The sequence below is a fragment of the Hemicordylus capensis genome, chromosome 4, assembly GCF_027244095.1.
Source record: "Hemicordylus capensis ecotype Gifberg chromosome 4, rHemCap1.1.pri, whole genome shotgun sequence".
Taxonomy (NCBI): Eukaryota; Metazoa; Chordata; class Lepidosauria; order Squamata; family Cordylidae; genus Hemicordylus; species Hemicordylus capensis.
The window spans coordinates 128,562,023-128,587,922 of record NC_069660.1 but is presented as its reverse complement, the minus strand read 5'-3'; the positions used below and the strand labels follow the sequence as shown (position 1 = coordinate 128,587,922).

Below are 25,900 nucleotides of genomic sequence, written 5' to 3'. Positions count from 1 at the left end.
ACTGGTGAGTTTCAATAATCAAAATAAATGCCAACAAAATTAAATTAATTGGGACATCAGTGGGCTATATTGTGACCAGTATGTACTTTATTAAAGGGGGACATGGTAGCAGGTAGATGACTCGAGTATAAGCCGAGGTTGATTTTTTCAGCACATTTTGGGTGCTGAAAAATTCGGCTTATACTCGAGTATATACGGTAGTTCATTTCATTCATATATAGTTCATAGTGTATAGTTGTATAGTGAAATGAAGAGCTCAGCTACTCTGACTAAACAGAGGACTGGAGAAATATTCTGTGAAAGGCCATGACAAGTAGAGTAATTCATTTGCACCCAGACCCAAGGAGACACGGACACAGAAGTATTATGGAGGAACTGGTCACTTTATTAGGGGTACAAGGTTTTAAGACAGTGCCTGCACAGGCACGGCAGCTGGGGTTGGCATTCAGAGCAGCAACAGTGCGGGCTCGGATGGGGGGGGCACCACGTGGCCACCCCCGCCCTAGAATCTCATGGCACAGACACCTCGGCTCCAGGCGGCCCACCTTCCAGAAGGGGGCGCCCTTCGTTGCCGACCTAAGGTCAGGACCCTGCAATTTACATCACCTGTCCGACGCTGTAAAGCCATACGGAAGGGTGTCGGTTGCAGGGAGGTGGGAGCAAGGCAGCATCCCTGATCTGTAAAGCCTCAAGGGATCTGCCCCTCCACCTTACAGCTAAAGCTTACCTAAGGTGCCGCACCGCATCAGCCGCTCACCTCCGCACTGTGCCCGCCACAGCGGGCGTCAGCCTAGCTTGACGCCCCGCCACCCCACAGGCCTAACAGCACTGTTGCCAACCCCAGCCGCAGATCGTCTAAGAAATACCTCATACCAAGGGGGGACAAGTGCACCCCATCACCCCTGAATAACTGGGGGAGCGAGAACGCGATGTCGTTGTGTGGGATGCACCCACCCCCCTTTGAGGCGATGAAGCGCGCCATGGCCGCGTTCACCCCGCGCCTAGCCCTATCTACCTTGTTCTGCTTCACCGCCCCCCTCCAGACTCGCCGCTGAGTGATGTCAGACCAGATGACCACCAGCCCCGGGCACCAGGAGAGGGCGACCACCAGGTCCTGGGCAATCTGTCTTGAGAGCGAAATGCCAGACTGGTCCACCAGGTCGTTGCCTCCAAAATGCAGCAGCAGGACATCCGGGACAGGATTCCCTTCCAGGAACTCGTGCAGCATCGGCAGGAACTGGGCCCTCCGCATGCCCCGCCGGCCAAGCCACTCCACAGTGGCCCAACGCCCCAAACCAAGCTGGGTTCCAGGGTCGGCGCTCTGCGCCCACTTGCGTGCCCAGAAAATGAAGGAATGGCCCAGTATGAGGACTCTTGCGCGCTGCCCGGCCGCCCTCGGCCCAGCCGACTGAGGCCCTGCGCAAGAGAAGAAAGCGTTAGGAGTGGCACAAATAAATGGTTCGTGGGTGGGGGTGGGGTGGGGCAGAATTTATGCGCCCATCTACCGCACGTATCGGTGGTAAGCCGCTGACCGCCACCTGCCCAGCCGCCGGATTTCCGGGCCCGAATAACCCATCCGAGCAGCCATGGAAGCCGCCCCAATCCGAAAGGAGTGGGGGGCCAGATCCTGGGTAGGCACCCCCGCCGCCACAAAGGCTCTCCTCATCACCGCCCAAAACTGGAATTGGGTCACGTGGCGCCCATTAGCGTGGATAAAGAGGCACCCCATAGCTGAACCCCTGGCCTCCGTGTAGTCCTCCAGTGCACGGACTGGGCACAAGCCCGGGTCGCCAGCGGCATGCAGCGCGACACTCTGCCCCTTGCCTCTCTGATCTGTTTTTGAAAACCTAAGGTGCAGTACCACCCGGGAAGCACCCACGGTGAGGTCACTGAATTGAAGTACCCTACTCGTGGGGCCGCGCCTGCTCCTGGGGAACATCTCTCCAACCCTAAAGGCCCCGAAGAAAGCAACCAAGGCTGCCGCCCTGAACAGGACCTCCTCATAAGGAGACGCACAAACCCCGGCAAGTTGCCACAGTGCCAGCTGCAGCGCCTCTGGGGTGACCGGCCTACGTCGGTCAGGTTGCACGGGCGTCTCCCTCGCCCAGCCCTCCAGCATGCGCCGGACCCTGAAGTCCCCAGAATGGTCGGGGAGGCCCCTTGCTTTCCCAAAGAAAGCCAGCGCAGCCAAATGGCCGGCCATGGTGCTCACCGCCAGCCCCTGGGCACGGAGGTGCACCAGGTACTGCATCAGCTGTTCCGGCGGCACAGGCCACACATGGACCAATCCTACCTGAGCTCTAAACTGCAGAAAAGCCCTGACCCTTTTGTCGTAGGCAACCCGTGTCCTGGGCGCTATGGAGGCTTGGATGGCCCTAAACGCCTCTACATCCCAAGGTTCCACAACCATTCGGGCACCTGCTCGGGCTCCTTGGCGGCTCCAGGTGCCAGCTTCCGGAAGCGCTGCATCTGGAAGCGAGACAGGGCATCTGCCACCTCGTTCTGCACCCCTGGAACATGCTGGGCGGTGAAGAGCGTGTTATGGCGAAGGCATGTTAGAACCAGGGCCCGCACCAGCCCCATCACCCTCTGTGATTTGGAAGTCTGGCTATTAATAATCTGAACCACGGCCAAATTATCGCACCAGAAATGCACGACCGAGTCCTTGAAGGACTCGGCCCAAATGTGCACCGCCACCACAATGGGGAAGAGTTCGAGGAAGGTGAGATCCCTTGTGATTCCCCGTTCCGACCAGCTGCCCGGCCATCGTTCCACGCACCAGCGCCCTCTCAGGTACAGGCCGAACCCAAGGCCGCCCGCGGCGTCTGACTGAACCTGGAAGTCGGCCTCGAGCAGCTGGGAAGAACGCCAGAATGACACCCCATTAAAGGACTCCAGGAACCTGAGCCAGAGCCCCATATCCTCCCTCATGGCGGTAGACACCCTAATGAGGAAATGGGGTCGATTACACCCCACCATGGCGTCACACAGGCACCTTAGAAAGGGGCGGCCTGGAGCCACCACCCTGCAAGCGAAGTTCAGGTGGCCAACCAGCGATTGCAATTTGCGTAGCGTTACCTTCCTAGCCTCTCTGCATTCTCTGAGCAATTCCCTCATGATGCCGAGCTTGTCCCCGGGGAGGCGTGAGAGCTGTCCCACCGTGTCCAGCTCTATCCCCAGAAATGTAAGCTTCGTGGTCGGGCCCTCTGTCTTGTCCTTAGCCAGTGGCACCCCCAGATCCCCGCAGAGTGCCCTGAATGAGCGCAGTAAGTGTAGGCATTGGCCAGAGCCCTCCCTTCCTCCAAAAATAAAGTCATCTAAATAGTGAGCGGAGGAGCGTAGCCCCGCCCTCCGGCGCAGTGCCCATTCCAGCATAGAGCTGAAAGCCTCAAAGGCCGCACAGGAGACCGAGCATCCCATGGGGAGGGCTCTGTCGATGTAAAATCCCCCTTTAAATGCGAAGCCCAAAAGGTCAAAGTCATCAGGGTGCACGGGCAGGAGGTGGAAGGCGGATTCAATGTCGCACTTCGCCATCAGTGCCCGAGGCCCGCAGCCCCTGATCATGGCCACAGCCTCATCAAACGATGTATACCGTACTGAGCAAAGGTCCGCCGGTATCCCATCGTTAACCGAGTCGCCCCTTGGGTAGGACAGGTGGTGGATAAGCCTATACTCTCCCGGCGCCTTCTTAGGGACCACGCCCAAAGGGGATACCCGCAATGTTGGCAGTGGCAGCCTGTCAAAGGGGCCCAGCACCCTCCCCAGAGACACCTCCTTGGCTATCTTTTTCGCTACTATGTGTTCCATCCCCCTAACCGATTTTAGGTTGCGTGCAAAACTATGGACCCGCCTGGATTGGCACGGAATCCTAAACCCCTTCACAAAACCGTCCTCAATATAGCGTGCGCGCTCCCTGTTGGGGTAGTCACGCAGCAGCCTCCGGAGCACCGGGATTTTAATTGGGCTGGGGCCCTTTTCCAGCCGTGGCTGCTGGGCCCTTTGCCCCTCCCGGGCCTTGGTATCCCCCTTTTCCCCTAAGGGCTTTGGCCCGCTGGCAGTAGATACTGGCGTGCCGCCCACTGCAGAAGCCACAGTCATGCCGGTACTTGCACGGGGAGCGGGCACACTTCCCGTTCTTGTTAAATTCCCAGCACACCAGGGGACCTTGAACCCCCTGTGCGCCTGAGGCCGAAGCCGCTGACGCTGCCGGTGTTTTGGAAATGAGGTGCCCGCTGTCGGCGCGCTCGCCAACCAAGGGCCTCGTGGGTGTCATAATCTGAAGCCATAACTCGGGGTGCTGCCTTTCCCAGGATATACCCGCATTGCTGGAGGCGCGCTCGCGGAACGCTTGGTCGTAGCGCTCCCAGGCATTACCAGCAAAGTCCATGAAGGCTCTGTGTATAATATCAAAATACTTAACAAGAGCGGGGCCCCGCTCTGGATATTTCTGCATCAGAACACCCATGTAGATTGTGTACCCCGAAACCCAATTTGCCCAATTATGCTCAATGGGCTTCCGCTTTGTCCTCTCCTTGTCCTTCCCCTGGGACCCCTCCTTCTCCAGTGGCTCCGGCTCCTTGAAGAGCAATTGGAACACGTCAATGCACTCTCCTTTCCAAATCCGTTCCTTAACTGCCGGAAGGAGGTGGTCCCCCAAGGGTACGGGCCCATCCCCAGTATGCCAAGCAGAGCTGAACTGCGCCGTTGGCCCCTGGGTGGGCAAAGCAGCGCTCCCCCCTTGCCAGACCTGATTACAGGTGGCGTGTGGAGATGCCCAGTTAACTGGCCCTGGGAACCACCCGTATGGTCCGTAGGGGGTGCTAAAGGGCAGTCCCCACGGCCAGGCCCCCTGTGGGGACTCACCATTGTCGTCCCTGCCGTCTCCTGGTCCTGAGTCTGCCGGTTGTGTCGTGATCCCCGCTGGTTCCTCGTGGGCAGTTCCCGCCGCCGCCTCCAAAGCTGCTAGACGGTCAGCAAAGCCCTGCATTAGTTTTGCCTTCTTTTCCGCCCTGTTTGACTTTTTTGCATGTGGGGGCACCCCCGAAGGCCCCCCGCCCGCCTCGTCGCCCTCTAGAGTGGTGCGCTGCCTCTCAAGGGCCTGCAGCCGTGCTATAAACGCCCTGATGGCGCCCAGTTCCAAATCGCCCTCATCGTCGGAGGAGGATTCGGCGGGTGCGTTTGGCCTCTTAGGTGGCCGCGTTGGCTTGCCACCCTTCTTGGCTGGAGCCTTCCCACCCTTTTTAACTGGGGCTTTCTTAACTGGGGCTTTCTTAGGGCCCATGTCCCAAAGGATGAAGCTTATGGGCCTGTACCCTGCCCTCAAGTGCGTAAACGAGTGACCTGGCCGGCTCAAGGCCTGACTGAGGCCTACGCTGGCAAGGAAGGCCTATGAGTCACAGCGCCTGCCCCACCTAGCCGTGGTAAGGCCCAGCCCCACTGAAAGGCCCCCAAATGGAGCTTAGGCCCGGCAGGGGAGGCCCACGAGCCCACCAGGGAGGCCTAGTCAATGCAGGCCCCCAAAATGGGTGTGTGTGGGGGGTTAGGCCCTACAGGCCCGACAATAAAGGCAAAGGCCGCCCTTAGCAGAAGGCCTAAATGGGCCCTGGGTTGAAGGGGTTCACACAGTTCAAGCCAACACCCCCAACGTCCAATCAACCCTCCCCCCAGATGACCGGGTTAGTCAATTGCCCCCCCGCTGAAGGCCTGGCGCGGCCTACTGAGGGCCTGGGGCGGCCTGCTGCCCTCACTCGATGCTGGGCAGCTTGGGCCTGCCGGGGCCTAGAAGCCCTTGTGTGGAGAGGCCCGAAGATCAAAGGCCGTTCCGAGGAGGACTTAAAAGCCTCTCCTGTGATCCCCCCAGAGCCCGTTACCACAGGCGGCCGGGCTACAGAGGCCCTGGCCGCCGAGCCGCTCCAATCCGCTGCTCGCTCGAAGGGCCGCTGCACTGCTCCCCGACGTTCCGCTCCCGTGGGCCTCCTGCTCCGGCTTCCGATTCGGGTACCCAGCCAGCCACGTGGAGGCCCCGAAGCCGAGCAGCAGCACGTCCTTCCTTCTGCTCGGTCAGGGAAGGACTGAGCCGGCACAGGCCTGCTGCCGGTTCACTGCTGCTAGCCCCGCCTCCGAGACGGAGCCGGGCCAATGGGAGCTAGCTCCCAGTGCCACGTGCTCCAGGGGGTGGGGCTGAGGGCAAACAAGCCGCGCAGCCTAGAGCAGCTGCAATCGGCTGGCTTATGACAGGAAAAAGTCATTCTGCCATTCTTATCAGTGAAGCTTTTTTATAAATGTGTCCTCATGTTGTTATTGTTACATGTAGATGTAACCATGCCTTAGGAAATTAATGCAAATCAGTTTTCATCAGGTTATGATTAACACCACAACAATAATAGATTCATAATGCTAACAACAATGGCTGCCACCCAGATTAACACTGCAAACATGCTATAGAGCAGGTGTGTTTTTCACCAATCTTTCTCTTTCTCTGAAGCCTACTGTGGGCTTCCGGAAAACTGTCCCTGAGGGTTGCATGTCCCTCAGGGACATTTTTTTTTTAGGTACAGTGGGCTTCAGAGGAAAGGGAAGATCAGTGAAAATGGCCTCCCACCTGTAGCCCACGTGGAGTGATCGTCTGGATGGCAGCCAGTGAGTCTTGAAATTGGTCTTATATTTTATTTATTTAGTTATCGTTTAATTTCTATACCGCTGTTCATAAAAGAATCCCAAAGCAGTCTGCAATATAATTAAAACAATGCACAATTAAAATACAAAAAGTACATATATTAAAAATAAAAATAAAAATAAAATCTCTCTATTTAAAGAAAGAAATAAATAAATAAAGAAAGAAATAAAACATTAACACACAAAATACAAAGCAGCAACAGTAAAAACTGTACTCTTATAAAAGCCTGTGTGAAGAGCCATGTTTTTACTTGTTTTCTAAAAACTGTAATGCAGACTTTGGAGCAGATGCCAGCAGGGAGAGCATTCCCAAGCCTGGGGACAATAACTGAGACGGCCCTGAACCACATGCTCGACAGCCAAGCTTCTCTCACCATTGGCATGCAGAGCAGAGCCCCCTCCGATGACCTTGTCAAGTGGGCAGAAACCCTTGGGAGCAGGTGGTCCTTCAGTTATCCAGGGCCCAAGCCCTCAAGGGCTTTAAAGGTCAAAACCAGCACCCAGAAACAAATTGGTAGCCAGTCCAGCTCTTTCAAAATGGGTGTAATATGATCCTAGCAGGCAGCTCCAGATACAATCCTAGATGCCGCATTTTGCACTAGCTGTGGTTTCTGAATATTCTTCAAGGGCAGCCCCACTAGAGTATATTACAGTAATCCAGCTGTGATGGGACTGTGGCCACACCTGCCTTCTTGAGAGAGGGATGCAGCTGGCACACTAGCTGAAGTTGTGCAAAAGCACTTCTGGCCACCTCCTCCATCTGAATATCCAAAAGCAGAGCCAAGTCCAGCAGTGTTCTCAAGCTGCACACTTGCTCTTTCAAGAGAAGTGCAACCTCATCCAGAAACAGTCAAAGCCCTTCATCCTGATTGGCAATCCTACTGGCCAACAGCACCCCCATCTTGTCTGGATTGATTGTCTTAGTTCACTAGTCCACATCCAGACCATCAGAGCCTCCAGCCCTCTATATGTGCATATGGCAGGGCTGCACAACTTTGGTCCTCCTGCTGTAGTTAGACTATAATCCTGTTCATAGTGGTCAATAGTCAGGGTCAGGGCCATCCCTAGGGGTGTGTGGGGCTGGGGGTGAATGAGCATGTGTGGGGCCTCCTTAACATTTCATATCATTACAGAATCATACTGATTGATGACATACAATGTAAACAGTGTGAGTGAGGTTTTTGGACATGTCCAACCAGCTTGAACATATAATGCATATCTAAAGAAATAAAATAAAAAGCGCAACACATGCTTCACAGCCTCAGACCTTCTGGGTTGCAAATCAACTCGAGCATAATACATTCACAAATAAATAAATAAATATATTGTTTGTTCCAGAAGTTTTTGCAATTTTCTGCCATGAAACAAGCATGATTTTCTTTTCTTTCTTTTTAAACCAACAATTTGTCCAATCCACTTCAATTTAAATATACATATTCCTCCCACCCTGCCCTAAATCTCTGCTCAGTACCAAAGCCCTATGCCAAGTCATTCCATGACAGGTGATCTAAAGGCTGGGGCAGAAAGGGGGCGTTTTACCCTTTTTTATGAAGGCAAAGGGCAGATTGTTCCATATGAGGGTGGAATGATGGTCTAATGGGGGGAGGGGGGCTTCAGTTCCAGACATTTTTGTAATTTTCTGCCATGAAGCATGCCACTTATAGGACTTTTTGGATGGGTTTTTTTAAGTTAAAGAAAAAAAAAATTGAAAACTGACAATTTGTCCAATCCACTTCAATTTAAAGATATGTATTTCTCCCACCCTGCCCTACATCTCTGCTCAATACCAAAGCCCTATGGGAAGCCAATCCCTAAATATTCAAGGTGGGGGGGAGGAGATAACCACAAAAAGGAAATCACATCATACCTCCATTACTAAGGGTGGTTTGGGCTGGGCAGGGCTGGGCAGAGGGTCTGCAGAGAGCTCTGGTGCTGGAGACTCTCTGCCTGCCTGTGCCTACCTACCTGCCTGCCTGCTTGCTTGCTTCTTTCCTGAGCTGCAGGCTTCAGGGAGGCCAGCATGGAGGCCTCTCTGGAAGCCCCGCCCAACCACCGAACAGCTGAGAGGTAGGGAGAGGCAGAGCTCTAGCAGTTTGCCTGGGATCCTTTCAAACTGCACACAGACACAAAAGATTGGCTCTGGCTGGGCTGCGGGAAAAGATAAGTGGCTGAGACTGGGGGAGAGAAGAGGGCAGGCTGCACTACAGTGTGCCCAGAGCGGGGCCTGTGCCAGCGTGGGGCTCGGGGCAGTTGCCCCAGTTGCCCCACCCTAAGGTCAGCCCTAGTCAGGGATTATGGAAGTTGTAGTCCAACAGCAGAGGGAGGGCTGAAGTTGTGAAGCCCTGGTGTACAGCAGCATATATGGAAGATTCAGTTCTGTTAAAACACTGAAATTTGAAGAACTGGTGCTTAGCAAGATGGAGAGCTCCAAGCTGCTTGTTCTTCCATGGGCAACTTGGGACATTCATAGAAAACACCCAAAGAGCATATACAATCAATCCATGATGATCCGCTTTGCATTTTCAGTGTAATGTACAAATGTGCAACTCGTGTACGTTACTAGTAGAGAGAGGTGCATGTTCTAGTTGCTTATTTGACTAATGCGTATCACTGTAAGGAATGTCCTTTTGGACAGTACTCCTGAAATGCAAATTGATAATGCACAAATAACTTGTGCACCTGTTATGGGTGCATAACATCTAAGCCATCCGAAGAGCAGGTTGAAAATAACTGATGCCATTGTGCTGGGCTTATTAATAATAGGCACTCAGAGAGCTGGATGTGATTTCTTGTCCAGTGCACTGTTGCTGTTCCTTTGGTGGAGATTCAGAGTGAAGTCTTGGAGTGATGAAATAGGAGTGTTTGTAACATTTGTCACTGCAGGTGAAGCTGCGGAGTAGGAAGGAAGATTTATGTCAAGTCCCATGCCCATTTGTAAACTTCTTTCTCATTAGTATTGAAACATGAATTTTAAAGAGTTCAGTTCATTGTTTGGCATTCTCTGTTGTTTTTTTTTAAGCAAGCAAGTGTTTTCAACTTCAAAGTAAGTCTTTCAGAATGTTTACATTCAATTCCTTAGGTATTAACTGTAGTTTCATATAGAGCAATCAATTAGGATAGTAAACGTATTGTCATAGTAGCTCATTATAGGATGTAAATGGAAGGCTCCAATAGGGTCGTATTTAAAGGAACAGACATGGGGGCTCATCGAAAGGATCTTTGCAGAGGCTCATTTTGCATTCTGCAGTGACAAACCCACAGCTACTATCGGAGTCTGCACACTATTCATAGCAGCAAAGGGAATTTCTTATGGAGGATGCTGCTTCAGTTGCTTCAGTGACATTTTGGTTCTCAGTAGAAACACATTCAATTCCACATAGTAATAGTTCTTTAATAACAGCTGAAAATATGTTTTATGGTGGATGTTGATAACTAAATGCTTATCCCATATATAGAAATTCAGATAATTGGAATTTCTCATAGGCCTGGATGCAGTTGAGGCCACTGGAGAATACCTTGATATAGAAGTTTAAAATCAATAGACTGTGTTTTGGTTAGTTTTCAGAGGTCTGTTGTGTGTTTAATATACCATATTTGTATCATGGGTTCTGGTTCCTGTAAATCTGAAGTCTCCCTCTCTTGAATGAATGAGGAGATAAGCAATTGAATTTGAAAGATACTTTATGCAACAGAAAAGCAATTTTGTTCCTGGTTATCAAAGGGCAGGAAACAATTGAATGCTAAATATTTATAACCCCTGGGCTCCTGGTATGCCCTGGACCTATAACTGACTATATTCTTTGATAAAGGAGTAGCAATAGAGCTTCTTGAAAGCCAAGAGGCATTTGGCTGAGCAACTTTGCTAGTGGTTGCATCTTTTCTTGTTTTATCCACTTTCTGTTAAAATTACTCAGTGGGATTTCAATCTGTTGTTTCCCTTGCAATGATTTTCTAAAAAGAAAAGGTGGGGGGAGGCGTTACTATGGATGCTAACTTAAATATTAACATCTCACAGGATACATGAGATGGTGGGGGGTGGGGGAGAGCCCAGAAAAGAACACATCCACATATCCAGCTGAAAACAAGAACAAAGGTAACTAGAAACTGACTGGCATGTACTGTAGTCTGGCCACAATACCCAGCTGTGACCTATTGTTCTGACTGTAGTGTAGTGTGCAGCATTAGCACTGTTACTCCGGCTTCCCCGCCATAGCATCAGGGTTTGCTTCCTTATGAGGAGAGGGACTAGAGTTGCATCGTGCTTTTTCTTGCCTGCCTAGTGATTAACAGTTGATCTGCTGGAATACAGACAGAAAAAGGCATATGTTTTAACTTGTGTGCGCTGCCCTGAGCTCCTGGATGAAAGATGGGATACAAAAGAGATATACAAGAAACTCAGCAGATGCTCCTCTGTTTTTGTTCCTCCTTATTACACTCATAACATGCAAGTGAATGCTGCTTTTGTTTAGAGGAGTGCCTTCGCTTCCTCAGTGCTAGTGGACTAAAAGGACTGGGAGAGACGTTGTTTCAGCCAGCCAACCTTCTCTAACAGCAAGAGTGCATGGTGGTAAGGTCAGTGGGGGGATACCGCTGAAAACAGTATCCCTGTGAGACTGTGACAACTCTACCTGTAGCATATGGGTTAGAAACATAGGAAACTGAGTCAGACCATTGGTCCATCTAGCTCAGTATTGTCTACACTGACTGTCTGCAGCTCTCCAGGATTTCAGGCAGGAGTCTTTTCCAGTCTTACCTGGAGAGGCCGGGGGCGAACCTGGAGCCTTCTGCAGTTGCTCTACCATTGAGCTACAGCTCCATCCCTTCAGGGGAATATTTTACAGCACTCACATGTAGTCACCCATCCAAATGCAAACCAAGATGAACCCTGCTTAGCAAAGGGGACAATTCATGCTGCTTATCATAAGACCAGCTTAATGCCTTGCTGAGTAGCCCAATGCCATCATGTGAAATGCTTGTCTCCAGGTACACACTACCTGCCCCCACAAAGATGTAGTGGAGGTGTGGATACTGTTTTCCCATGTATTCACACAGGAATACATTCTATATTTTACAGCTGGGGTTGGTGTGGGGACAACCTGTCATGAAGATGCTGTGTTTCATGGCAAGTCCATGGCCAGTGTGTCATATCCTCTGTCTCTGAGACCATATTGGACATACTGAGATAAAATCTTGAAAAGCTGCTTTGCAATGGCAAATGACATTTAGCCAGACTTTTGGAGCAAAAATAACCAAAACTCTGTTTAATGTTTTAAATTATGGCCGTTGAATGGTCATAGCAAGAAACTCCAGGGTATTGATGATACAAGTTGAACAGGTTTAAAGTAAAGGGAGGAGCTAAGGTGTTGCTTCCTATGTAAAAAAATGAAAGTGGTATTCTATTTATTACTCGGACCTGCTCTGGTAAGGAGCTAGTTAACAAGAATATCCATCCCCAGTCTTTTACAGCCAAGATTTAAGCTGTTTTCTTTCTTTTTCAAAATGGAATGCACTTTGCTTATCTGTTTTAAATGGAACTTACAAACAGAACTGCAATTTTATTTAATAGCTATAAACCATTACTCTAATGGTTCAACAAATACCTTTGAGGATGCACACTAGTATTCCACCTCACCCTACCCTACTGTAAAAGGGCTTAATATTGAATAAATGCTGCCTCCCATTGGGTACAACAGTAATCCCCTGCTCATTTGAAAGGCAAAGTTAAGAACTGAAAGTGTTTCGGAATAAACATTCAGGGACAGATGCAAGAAAATCTGTCATCAGATTATCACTTTCTGCTGGAACTGGCAAATCCTTTCCATTATCACTTTGAACACATCATGGTAAAATGCAGAACTTAAGTGGAGAGTTAGGCACACAAGTGGCTTATATCTGACATCTTGTCCTGGGCTGCAGAGAATTATCTGATTCCTCCCCTCTCTCCGCCAAGATATAGTTTCATCCTTTAAACACTTTTGATGGTACATTTAGATTGACAATTGGAAGAAGGAAAAAGAATTTGCAATTGCTCTATTAAGGCAATAACTTGAGCTCTTAGCTTATCCCCCTCCCCCCAGCTTTGAAAGTCAAGAGTCTTAGATAAAGACACTTACGTCATGATACCTCTTTAGGTATCAAGAGCCAATATACTAAATTTATCTGAAGTTAGCTGTGCATTATCATGACAGAATGATATGCAGTTTAAGCAAACAGGGGGGGAAAGCTCCGCGTGGCTTGAAAATAGTTTGCAGGCATTATAAAGCTCTATTTATGGACCTATAGGAATCTATCAACCACAAGCCTAGTTTTCTTCCATTGATCAATATACTCTGCTTGCTGATTGTCATGAAAGCTGGCTATGCTAGGTGAATGCCAGCAGTGTCATGTTTAGAAGAGGAGAGGCCATGGCTCAATGGTAGAGAATATGTTTTTCACAGCAATTCATGGTAATTCTTTCATTTTCCTTTTGTACCTACAAAGAATCTCAGGTAGGACTGGGAGAAACTTGAACTGACCAGTCTAGATGGACAGTAGAAGGTGAGATGGGTCATTCTGTCTCAGGATAATGCAGTTTCTTTTATATTTTATATTAATGCTACTGCATAATTCCTCTCTCTATTTTCTTCTAGCATGACAAAAATGTAGTTAGCTAAGAGCTGAATATGTATCTGCCATCTTGGGGTGTTGGCATACTTCTGGGCCCTGGGTCACCTCTACTAATCTGGAGGGTTCTGCTTCTCATCCTTGTGGCTTGAATGGGTCGTTACAGTAAGGTTTTAGGAAGTGTCTCAGTCCCAGAGATTTTCTGGATCCCAAGATGGCAGATGCAGCAAGGGAACGTCATAAAAACATACCCCTCACTAGACCAAATGGGAAGTCTAGTGCAGATTCAGGACAGCTCTAGATGCTGTTGCATCTGAAGATTTCCAACCCAGGTAGGGGTTTGTCCAGGTAGAGGTTTGTTTTTATTACACACACACACACACACACACACACACCCACACACCCACCCATATATATGCTGGATCACAGTGAATGGCGGAAGCCATTCAAGCTTCTGGAGTTTTGAGCTGTAATAAAACCATTCCTTTCATGCCGAAGGTCAGTGAAGGCTTGTTCTGTTCATAGGAACATAGGAAGCTGCCTTCTGCTGAATCAGCCCATTGGTCCCTCTAGCTCAGTACTGTCTATACTGACTGGCAGTGGCTCTTCAAGGTTTCAGGCAGGATTCTTGCCCAGCCCTACCTGGAGATGCCTGGAATTGAACCTAGGACGTTCTGCACACAAAGCAGATGCTCTACCCACTGAGCCCCAGCCCCAGCCTCATCCCTATTTGGCCTAGTATTACAAATCCAGTTCACATTTTGAAATTAGAATACCTATTCAATCCTGACCAATCTAAACATTAAGCAGACTTTTAAATACAGCAATAATTAAACCCTGCATACTTTAGCTTATGTGTTCTATGGCATCACATTTGTTTAGCAATAGCAAAGCAGGGAAAACAGCTAACAGTACTTAGCATGTGTATAGTCATTTCTGGACTGTTCAAATCATTTCACATGCATTTTTTGATCATCCTTAATACTTTTACTTAGGGCATTTTGCTTTTCAAAGTTTAGTTAGTGATGAAATGAAACAACAAAATATAATCTTCTCCTGAACTGGAAATCACTACTGATAAAGGTGCCTATTGGGTTCCTAATACTGCTCTCTGATTCCAGTTCCTCTTTTGATACATTGCTGCACCTGTATTTGTACCCACAGAGTGCTGCATTAATGTGCTTTTTCTCCCAACGAGAAAATGACAGTGGCATAGAGCACAACATTTGGATGGAAAAATAGCATCCAAAGGATTCTTCCCAATTGCGTAAAATGTCTTCAAAAATGACATAAAAACTCTTTCAAGCTTTTAAAAAATGCCTCAGTAGGCACAAACACACATAATGAGCTGATAACACACCAATTAGCCTCTTTCTTAGGCTAGGAGGAGCGGGAAAGATACCTGTGCTGAGGAGATTCTCTCTTCCCTCTGCTCTCCCCCAGCCATCCAGGATCAAATAGCTAGCTAGCTTGTTTTGCAGATGGATCAACAGCTATCCCAGCATGTGTCCTAATGCACAGGTGTTTCTCTCAGTTTTATATTTTTCCTCATTCCAGAGCCAGCCAGAAGCTTCTTTTTTTATAAGAGGGAAGCAAATAATGAGTCATCAACCAATGCACAAAGCAAAGTACTAAAGTAAGTTATCTCTCCATTGTCATATCCCCAGAGAGAAAAATTGGAGGTGAAGGCCATTGCCACATGCAGAGTTTAACATGGATTATTCTTTGCCAGCGTGTGCAAGGCCCAGGGCAAAGAGAGTTTCCAGGGCTCTTCGTGATAAATCAATATTCATCATCAATGTGAAGAGTTTCTGTTGGTGTGCTGCAACCATGGGCTTTTTCCAGCTGTGGTGGTGGGGGGAGCAATCCAATACCTCCCTTCCTTGGAGTTGTTATGCTGGGTATGGGTTTTTTCTTCCCTGTTCTCAGAGCATTAGAGGGAGGGGGGAAACCATAGTAGCAGCAACAAAGATAAAAATCACATTTCAATAACAAGACTCAATGTTGTACCCCACTGGCCGAATTTGCACGTAAAGTGGAACTATGTGTCCAATGGGTTCGAATTCGATAATGATGTACCTCAATGGCCACACTAGCAAGTAATGTGCTAATGGGTCCCCCCTCCCCTCACTCTCCCATCCGAATTCAGACATCACGGAGAGCTCCCTCTCTGCAGAAAGGAGGGGGAACTGGCTGCCAGGGCTTCCTTCTTGATTGAAGGACAGCCCTGGCAGCCAATAGCACCCAGAGCGAGGAAGGAGCTTCCTCTCTCAACTCTGGTTGCCAGACAACAGGACTGTGGTGCTGCATGCAGATGTAATGCTGGCACTGCAGAACCAGAGTTCCAGGAGGCAAAACTCACTACAAACCAAAGGTACAAATTGAAGTCTAGGGAAGGAAACTGCAGGCCCATTTTTTGTCTAAACTGTAGTTGTCTGCATTTGGACAAACAAAAATTGAAACTGGAGGCCACTTTACATCTGTTTTCTAGTTACTGGTGAATGCCTCCACTAGATGGATGGCTTTAAAAAGGGCTTAGATAAATTCATGGAGGATGGGTCTATCAATGGCTACTGGTCAGGTGACTGTGGGCCACCTCCAGCTTCAGAGGCACGATGCCTCTAAATCCCAGTTGCAGGGGAGCAACAACAGGAGAGAGGGCATGCCCTCACCTCTTGCCTGTGGGCTCCCGAGAGGCATCTGGTGGGCTGCTGTATGAAACAGGATGCTGGACTAGATAGTAGGGATGTAAACAGAATCAGTTCTGTGCACTCTTGGGAGGGAGGTAACTTTAAGGGGCAAGTAAGGTGCTGCCTACCTACCCTGCCGCTTTCGCCCCACTGCTGCTCTTCCAGAAAGTGGGTGCAGCATGCCTGCTTGCAGCCAAGATCAGTGTTACCACGCAAATGGGCAATGTGCATGCATGTTGGCCATTTGCATGGCAACACTGATCTCGGCTGCAAGGAGGCACACTGCAGCCCCACGTGCCCACTTTTTGGAAGACCACCAGTGGAGGAAAAGCAGCCGTTCTGGGGCTGGCAGGTAGGCAGCACCTTTCCTGCCCCTTAAAATGACTCCACCCCCTCTGAACCAGTTAGAACACTGAGCGCCGAACCAGTTCTGGCAACTGGCATTCGAACCGGTTCAGAGGGGGCGGGGTGTGTGTGTTATGTTAAGGGGCAGGGAATGGAACACCGAACGGTTCTGTGCACATCCCTACTATATAGGCCTTGGGCCTGATCCAACAGGGCTGTTCTTGTGTTCTTAATGTGTCCATTCACTCACACATTCATGCTTACTCTAACTTTGAAATTGGCCAGACTCACCAGACTCCAAGAATTTGTTGGTGCTTGGGCTTAGTGAGAACAGAGAAGCATGGCACATGCATGTTCTGGTTTCTGATGGAGGCTTCTCCTCTTTAGCTCTCCCAAAGGGTCTCCTTTATAGTCAAACTTCAAAGGAGGCATCTTCCTGGCATAATCTCCTGATCATCCCACTTCTGCAGGTTGGGGCAAAAAGACCCACTTACTCAGCATGCTAGAAAGTCCCCAAAGTTTCATCTGGGCCAGGCTGGTCCCACAAGGTCAGGCTTTGGCTGCCTGTCCTTTCCTGGGTCTCTTAGGTTATGTGTCTTTCCAGGAGACAGGTTCCCTTGCTTCTTTGGGGTGTAGATTTTTGTTCTGCCTGTCTGTCTTCAGCAAGTAACCTGCTATTTCTGTGACTATATCATTTTTACTCTTTTCACACACACACTATTGACCAATAGCAAAAGTAAACATTAGGCTACTATGACATCTAAGTTGAACTGTGTCATGCTTAAGCAAGTAGTTTATGTGACATCTGGATTTCAGATGTCATACCTCTGATTTTTGAGGCCTAAAACAAATCTATTCTGTGACTATTATTGGGGTACATATTTTTAACCCCCTCTAAGCACAACAGAGTATGCCCCATTGAGTTCAGTCACACTGGCTCCATCCAGGGGGGCAACCTTCCCCCCTCCTATGGACGCCCATCATTGCCACAGGGGGCCACTGTAAGCATAGGGCCCTGGCCGAATGCACCTCTTCAGAGAGTCCTGCTTGCCACACTTGTAGTGTGTGTGTGTGTGTGTGTGTGTGTGTGTGTGAGAGAGAGAGAGAGAGAGAGAGAGAGAGAGAATACCAATATTGCAAGCACTTTCCTTTCAGGGAAAAGTGATTTTTAAAAATCTGGCTGATCACCTGAACATGGACATACCAGGAAATGCCTTCACATTGTGGAGAGGTTTCCCACTATCTCTGCACATGTGGTGGTGGCGAGGCACAAATTTTGACTAACTGCTCTGCCTCTAGAAGTGCCCCATGTCACCTGAAAATATGTCCCTGCGTTGCAGAGACGTGACGTGCGCACGCGACATGCGCACACGCAAAAGGCTTTTTGAAGCCTTTTGCCGACGACTGGGGGAAGGGGCGGCAGGGAGGTATCCTGCCGCCCCAAAAGCTTTTCCAAACAAACGCGCCGGCGGGGGAAACGTGGCGGGGGGGGGGTAAGTACACCCTCCCCCGCCCTTAAGGGGCCCCACACACCTGTGCCTGACCGCAGCTCCACGGTTCCGTGCACATCCCTAACAACAACCCTGTGAAGTAGATTAGGCTGAGAGAGAAGTGACTGGCCCAGAGTCACCCAGCAAGTCTCATGGCTGAATAGGGATATGAACTTGGGTCTCCCTGGTCCTAGTCCAGCACTCTAACCACTACCCCACGCTGGCTCTTTTCTGTAGTGACCAGCCCTACCGTGAGCAACCTTGACCTGTGTGTTGTTGTCTGACTGTTTCATGTGTGCCCCAGATCCTGTGGACTTCCCGATTTAGACCTATGGCAACGTTTGTGACTCTCCGATCATCTATCCTCTGGTGTTGACTACTGGCTTTGTCTGACTTTCTGTTCTTGTCTGTCAGCTCTCGCTTCCCCTCTGAAAGAGTAGCTTTTGCAGCTGCTTGGCAGTCGGCCAAGGCAAGTCATTACACTGTGCAGATAGGAAAGTTATCTGCAATGTGCATGTGTCACTACAAGGGACGACAATACCCCGTCTCCAAACCCAGCCAGCAGAAAACGAAGTCTGCGACCTTCCCAAAGCGCTCCTGACTACCCGTGCTTGGGCTCCCGGCTACGCCCTTACCTGGATTGCTGGGAGTCAATAACATCAGATCCCTGGGTACTCACCGTTATCTGGCTGGGATATGCTATCAAATTTATGCTATGCCCCCCAGACTTGGGCAAGCTGCCGACCTCTATGACACCCATCTTTCAAGAAGAGATAGACTCACTACTTCTCAATGGTGCCATCGAGCGTGTTTCTCCCTGCCTCAAGGATGGCCTCTACTCAAGGTACTTCACCGTACCAAAGAGGGACGGCGGGCTAAGACCTATCTTGGACCTCCATGTTCTGAACAAATATGTATGCTACCGCCGTTTCAGAATGCTCACTATTACGGAAATTATGACCCTACGGTCTCAAGGCATATGGTTTGCCACCATAGATTTAGAGGGTGCTTACTACCATATTGCTATACACCCTTAGCATCGGAAGCACCTCAGATTCCAGGTAGGACATGTCACGTACCAATTTCGGGCCATGCCATTTGGTCTCTCTTCCACCCCACGAGTCTTTATGAAATGCATGGTCGTGGTGGTTGGCCACCTGCAAAAGAGGGGCATCCAAATCTTCCTATATTTAAACGATTGGCTTTTGACAGTGTATTCGCCACAGGCATTACGGGACCACCTTCGGCTTACTATAGACCTGTTGGAAGACCTCAGATTAAATATAAATTACAAAAAGTCGCATCTCATCCCCACCCAATGTATTCGGTTCCTAGGGGTGATGTTCGACTCACTCACTGCTGCAGTGAAGCTCCTGGACAACAAGGTTCTCAATGTGCAACATCTGGCGGAGGAACTGTCCAGCCACCCTGCCCATCCGGCACGGATGGTGCATCGCATGCTGGGCTACATGGCTTCGACTACCGCTGTCCTCCCCACAGCCAGGCTGCATTCATATGCAACTCATGACCCCTCCAACGTTGGTTCCTGGACATTTTCCGTCCTCACCAGGAGCACAATTCCAAGATTCTTCATATTCCACTAGAAATTCGCAAGACCCTGCAATGGTGGGCGTCCCTACCAAATTTGGAATGCTCAACTCCATTCCAATGGTCTACTCCTCACGTACACAGACGCCTCGGAAGATGGCTGGGGGGCTCATATGGGCGCCTTGTAGGTCAATGGCCACTGGTCTGGCGAAGAGGCCGTACACCACATCAACTATTTAGAGCTTCTCACTATTCACAAAGCTCTGAAAGCCTTTCTCACAGATCTGTGGGGGAAACATGTCCAAATTATAACTGACAACACTTCGGCCAAGGCTTATATCAACAGGCAGGGGGGGACAGAGTCGCGTGCCCTTCTTTCCCTGTCTCTCTGCCTTTGGCACTGGGCCCTATTCCATCAGTTGGACCTCTTGGCAGAACACATCAGAGGTCCCTCACTTGGGCCGACAAACTGAGCCAAACTCACCATGCCTCCCACGAGTGGAGACTGGATCCTCAGGTTGTTCGCCATCTATTTGACCAGTGGGGATACGTGTCTATAGAAGTTTTCGCCAGCAAAACCAATTGCCAGTGCCCATGCTTCTGTTCCAGGGCAGGTGTCAGACATGGCTCCATGCGGGATGCTTTTGCAATTTCCTGAGCTGGAGATTTCCTGTACCTTTTCCCTCCTGTGCCTCTGCTGGCGTGAGTTCTCCAGAAGATGATGACGGACTCCACCAACGGCATCCTGATAGCTCCTTGGTGGCTGAGGAGACCCTGGTTCCCTTGCCTTCGATTGCTTTCTGACAGTTGTTTCTTGCGTCTCCCCCCTATCGCCATCTCTACTGTCTCTGCAAGGGGGACGAATCCTACATCCTGACATCAGAATGCTTTGGCTGACGGCATGGAAGATTCAGTTCTCTGGTCCCAAGACTTAAGAGACGCGTTAGCAGCATCTAGAAAGCCTTCCACGGCCAGGTTTTACAATTCTAAGTGGAAGAGGTTCTACTCTTATGTATTGTCTCAGGGTGAATCACATCCTGCCCGTGCACCCCTACCCTTGATATTGTCCTACCTGCTTTCCCTGAAGCATGCTGGACTGTCTCTCTCCTCTATTAGAGTACATCTAGTGGCGATCTCTACATTCCACGATTGTCCTATTCTCGGCTCTTCCCTCTTCGCTACGAAGGAGGTGAAGCAATTCCTGAAAGGCTTCTCATATCTGTACCCAGACCCTCCCGTGATGTCCCCTTCATGGGACCTGCAGTGCGTCTTGACTGCTCTGATGCAAAAACCCTTTGAACCTATGGCTTCCTGCAACTTGAGCCTTTTAACCTTTAAAACGGTTTTTCTAGTTGTTATTACATCGGCCAGGAGGGTAGGAGAATTACGGGCCCTAAGATGTGACCCCCCTTTTCTCCAGTTTCATAAGGAAAAGGTTGTTTTATGTATTGATATCTCTTTTCTTCCCAAGGTTGTGACCACTTTTCATAGGTCCCAGCCTATTTCACTACCTGTGTTCTTTCCCACCCCTGCTTCCTCCTTGGAATGCACCTTACACTCGCTCGATGTTAGAAGAGCCTTAGCCTTTTATGAATTATTTCTCTGTGTAAACCGCCCTGAGCCATATTTGGAAGGGCGGTATAGAAATTGAATGAATGAATGAATGAATGAATGAATAAATAAATAAATAATGTACACCATACTGCCCCTTTCAGGACAACGAAGGCCTTGTTCGTAACATATCTAAAGGTGGTAGGGCCTCCTCTCAGACCATCTCCTCGTGGGTTGTTCAGACCATTAAATTGGCCTACCAGCTTGCTGGCTGTTCCCCATCAGTCCCTTTGAAGGCCCATTCCACCAGGGCAGTGGCTACCTCTACTGCGTTTGCTAGGGGTCTTCCATTACTGACAATTTGCCAGGCTGCAATATGGTTTAACCCCTCTACATTTATTAAGCATTATGCCTTGGATGTTAGGTCTCGACAGGATGTGTCCTTTGGGACGTCGGTTTTACAATCAGTACTCGGCTAGACTGACTGTTCAGTTCTCTTTCCCTGACCTGTCCTCAATATGCACTACTGTACTGCTTGCCTTGTTGTTCTGTTTGTTTGTTTTTTCCTCTGTAAAGTTTGAAAAGAGGATGGGGAAGTTCTTTAAAAAAAAAAAAAGGACATGTATGTTTGTAATTTAATAAAAGTTTTGGCCTTTGAATCTTCTTTTGGCATTCCTCCGGGGAATGCAAGTCACCATTTTTAAGATTACCTCCTTGGTCCACAGCTCTGACCCTTCTCCTTGGTTCTGGAGCTTGCAATGTGCCCATCTGTGTGATGGACAGAGGCCACTTAGAAGAACTGCAGCTTGCTTACCTGTAACTGTAGTTCTTCTGGTGGTCATCTGTCCAGTCACACGCCCACCCTTCCTACTCCTCTTCAGAGCTGTTTTTTCTAGGCGGACTCTAGAACTGAGGAGAAGGGTCATGTGACTAAGGATAAGGGGAGGTCCTTAGCTACCTAGCTGGGAAAGCAGAAAAGAATTTATCAGCTTGATAGGTTTCCGGACTGGTCTTCCTGCAGGCGCGAAGCCCATCTGTGTGACTGGACAGATGACCACCAGAAGAACTACAGTTACAGGTAAGCAACCTGCAGTTATCTGTAATGTGGATGTGTCTTGCTGGTGCATTTCTAGGCTGCATTAGTCAGCATTAGCCACTATTAGCTTAAGGAAGGAATGGCCAACTTGTGCCCTGCAATTTCATTTGACTTCATGTTTTTTAAGTTGTAAGGAACAAGAAGCATTCCACATTTTTATTTTACATTTCTCTTTTGTACATAATGTGTATGTAAATAAGTTGGTGTAAATATCTGCTGCACTCAAGCACATGTGCTCCCTAGCTGAAAAGCACTTACTGCTTGATAGTGCAAACTTTAATATAGGGCCTCACCATTCTAGAGGGAGTCAGTTTGTCTGGCAAAATATATTTCTGGACCTTGCATTTCTGTCTGGAAGACAGAGTGGCCCTCTGAGATTGTGAAAGATGGTCATCCTTGCCTTAAAGAGCCTGCAGTGAACCAGACTAAGGAGAGGTTGACTACAGAAAGGTCAAACAATAACTTAAAAATAGTCAAGGTGATGCCTGGCAAATATGTCAAGCATTTGCATTAAACTATCTTCTTCTACCCTGCTTGCTGATTCCTCCAATGAAATAACATCTTGTTTTGTTCTTTGCTCATCATCCAGTGTGTGGCTCTTCTTAACTAGATGCTGGTAGGAGGAATCCCCAATGTCCTCTCTTCAAGTTGATCCTGCTTGCACAAAAGTTCTCATGACCCAGTACTGTAAAAGGCAGGCAATATGCTATTGTCCTCATCAAGCTGCTCTGACAGCCTGGGTAAATATAATCACTCACTCTTCAGGCAGACAAACACTGATGTTATGGCTGATGTTATGAAATTTAGAATTGTTCTCAGGTGAGCAGGGATGGGTTAAGAACATACAAAAGCTGAGTTCTAGTCTTAATGACACTTCAAAGAGCTTGAGGAGATCATGACTGTCATTCTCTGCCAGTCATTTGGCAGAGAATGATGAAGCATAATTCTCATGCCTTAGCCTTTGACATGATAGTGACCAAAAAATCAGCTAAATAATAAGGGTATTCACATGACCAGGAGGCAGGGCGGTCAAGTTGGTGGGGGAAGGCTGTGCAAACCTTCCCTTCCCCCCAGATGAGCACTCAACACTGGTGGGAGCATGGGCCATGCTCCCACATGATCCTCACTGCTCCATGCAGCATGGACCATTGGAGGCCAGGATGCTGCATCCTGTCCTCCAGGTATCCCACAATGCATTGTGCAACGAGCATGGTGCATTGGGGGATACCCCAGTAAGATGAGTGCTCTAGATGCCTGTCTCTGTGTCTTCTTGGGCTACATGCAGCATGAAGAGACACACGATCCCAGCAGCCAGGTTAAGGGCGCACCCTTAACCCTGGTTAAAAATCCAGGCTTAAAAGTAGGGTCAGGCTGGGCTGAAGTGCTGGGATCCCAGAACTTCACATGTGCAGCTTAGTGCAGGCTAGGCTGCCCTAGCCTTGCTTAGAGATTGTGCTTGAGAACAGCCTTAATATGTTGATATGAGAATAACTGGATATATATTTTGATCAACACCCAGGATGACTGGCAGAGAATTGTCAGGACTCTTATACAATTCCAAGGATTCTGTTGGGCAGGGGAGAGGCTTTAATTATTACACTGATTCAAAATCAGGATAAAATTATAGTATAGACCTGCTGTACTTGTTAGTCTTGACTAGTTCAAAGCAACCCATATGAACATATGATGCTGCTTTTATGGAGTGAGGCCATTGGTCTATCCAGGACAGTATTATTGACATGGACTGGCAGCAGTTCTCCAGGGTTTCAGACACAGGGCTCTTTCCCAGCTCTACCTGGTGACGGGAGATTGATCCTGGGACCTTCTGCATGCAAACCATGTAAGATACCTCTAAATAAATGTATAGCCAATATTCTTGCACTTTGTTTATCCAACTGTCTATTAATTACTGCCATCTTCATCACTTTACAACTGTATCCATTCTTTGCATAACACACTTAATCTTTACTGTTGCACTCACAACAGCCCTGTCAAGAAGGGTGTTGCTTTTCCCATATTATCGATGGTGTACTGAAGCTGAAAGCTAGTGATTTCCCCATGCCTACCCAATGGACCACTGAGACATCACAGAACCAATCTCTGTCCCTGCAGGCTCTTCTATCCTCCTTTCTGTCTTATCGGGGATTAAGGGATATGTCAGCATTAGTATTAACTAGAAGTCAGGATTAGGAATGTGCACGAACCAGTTTGGAGGTCCTTTTCTGGAACTCTGAAACGGTCCAGCGGTCGGGCAGCCCGGCCAGTTTGGTGGCGGGTGTTGGTGGTGGTTTACCAGCAGGATTCTCAATCAGCAGTTTAGCTGATTTTGAATCTTGGTTAAATGGGGAATCTGACATGTCCCTTACCGAATTCCTAATCTTGGAATTCATTCCTTACCTTGGATATAACGGAGAATTAGGGATACAACGGGTTAAATTATGCCTTGAATTTGAATACAATAGAACTTGAACATAATTCTCACTTTTTGTGTTTCATCCAGGCCCCATATGTCTTCATTCCTAAGTGGAAGGAAGTTAACCTATCACTGGTTAACTTTTTCACCCACACCTCCAGCCTGCTTCCTTCTTGGGGGCAGACATGTATGTTTCTCATTTGTGACACTCATCTTGGTGTCACCCTTGCCCAACATCCTGAACCAAGTTGTATAGGGCCAGTTTTACGGGCCCTATAAATATGCAACCAATATATTTAATTGAGGGTCTTCAGCTGTAATAAGTGAGAAGTTTTGATCCCTGGATTCCATACTGCATCTTCTGCCAGGAGAGTAGAGAAAAAGACTTCTAACCCAAACCTACTGTCTGGTGTTATGGATCTTCTGGCCACATATTAGATATGGAGGCTGTTCACACACAGAGCAAAGATCAGGCTTGGCTGCCTAAGCCCCATCTTTGCTACGTGTGTAAACTGCCAGTAGCTGCATGGTTCCCAGCAGTGGTGCAGCAGCGAATCTGCTTAGGGAGCCCATCACTTAGGATTAAGGGTGCACTGTGTGGTTCTACACGGCACCCACACCAGCAACCTCCTGGCCAGCATTGATGAAATCCTCATAATGGCACTCCACATAATGAAATCCACATAATGGCACATAATGCTATTTCATGTAATGGCACTCGCATGGTTCATTATGGGAGTTCCAGGGGCCTCCCGGCCCCCAAACCTCCATGCTGCCAGGAGCAATGGCAGGGAGATCGTCTGTGGGGCAGGTGGGTGGGTAAGCATTTCGAGACTTCCTCCCCTTGCCTCTTTTGAGCCCTTTCTCCTGATCGTGAGAAAGGGCTCATTATCTACCTGCCTGTTTTAATAACAAGCCACTTCTTAGAACCATCACTTTCTCGGGTTATTTATTTGGCTGGATTTCTATGATCTGTGTGCTTTGTTAGTAAATCAACCTTTTTGTTAAATATCTGCGGGTAATCCATAGGCTGCAACTGTCCCTATTTACCAGGGACAGTCCCTGTGTTCTAGAACCCGTCCCTAATAAATCACTGTCCCTATTTTTGCCTCTTGGCAATGACTTGCTCTTTTTTATTTCATGTAAGTTGCTAGAGTTGTCATTCAGTTCTCCTGGATTCAGCTCTCTTCCCAGAATTAAATTAAATCTCCAAGGAGGTGGGTCTCTAGTGCACATGGGTGTAAACAGGTGCACAGCACTAAGGCACTGTGCAGTTTACAGCATAACGTGGGGTGAATCTAGTCTTGTGAATGTGTGAAGAATACTTGGGCAGTAATCCTTATTATGAGGATTGGTTGTTACAAGTATATCTCTGTTTTCATTTCCAAATGTTGGAGGTTATGGGGTCAGCTCATCTATTTTGGTATTCTGGAATAATATGCTCTGCATGCACTATCTTGCCTCCTTTCCATTTCTTTATTGTCAAAAT

The 25,900-nt window shown here is 48.6% G+C and overlaps 1 protein-coding gene and 1 long non-coding RNA gene across 2 annotated transcripts in view; one reads left to right on the top strand and one right to left on the bottom strand.

Annotated features, from left to right (window-relative positions):
* The window catches only part of LOC128323881 (uncharacterized), a 40,440-nt gene that overhangs the window by 4,207 nt on the left and 10,333 nt on the right, over window positions 1–25,900 (top strand). The gene's annotated exons all lie outside the window — the stretch shown is intronic.
* Window positions 363–4,857, bottom strand: LOC128323880 (uncharacterized). Its single transcript, XM_053247772.1, has 2 exons — window positions 2,419–4,857; window positions 363–1,416 (listed from the first exon to the last, which is right to left on the bottom strand). The coding sequence occupies exons 1-2, from the start codon at window positions 4,096–4,098 to the stop codon at window positions 1,027–1,029; spliced, it is 2,070 nt and encodes a 689-aa protein (XP_053103747.1). The 5' UTR covers window positions 4,099–4,857; the 3' UTR covers window positions 363–1,026.

Bases quoted from the DNA above. Each gene is read 5' to 3' on its own strand.
- LOC128323880 (XM_053247772.1), bottom strand. From the start codon at position 4,098: ATGACTGTGGCTTCTGCAGTGGGCGGCACGCCAGTATCTACTGCCAGC. The intron at 1,417-2,418 runs GTGCCCGAATGG...TCTCTTGCGCAG, and splicing joins CCGCCAAGGAGCCCGAGCAG to GGCCTCAGTCGGCTGGGCCG.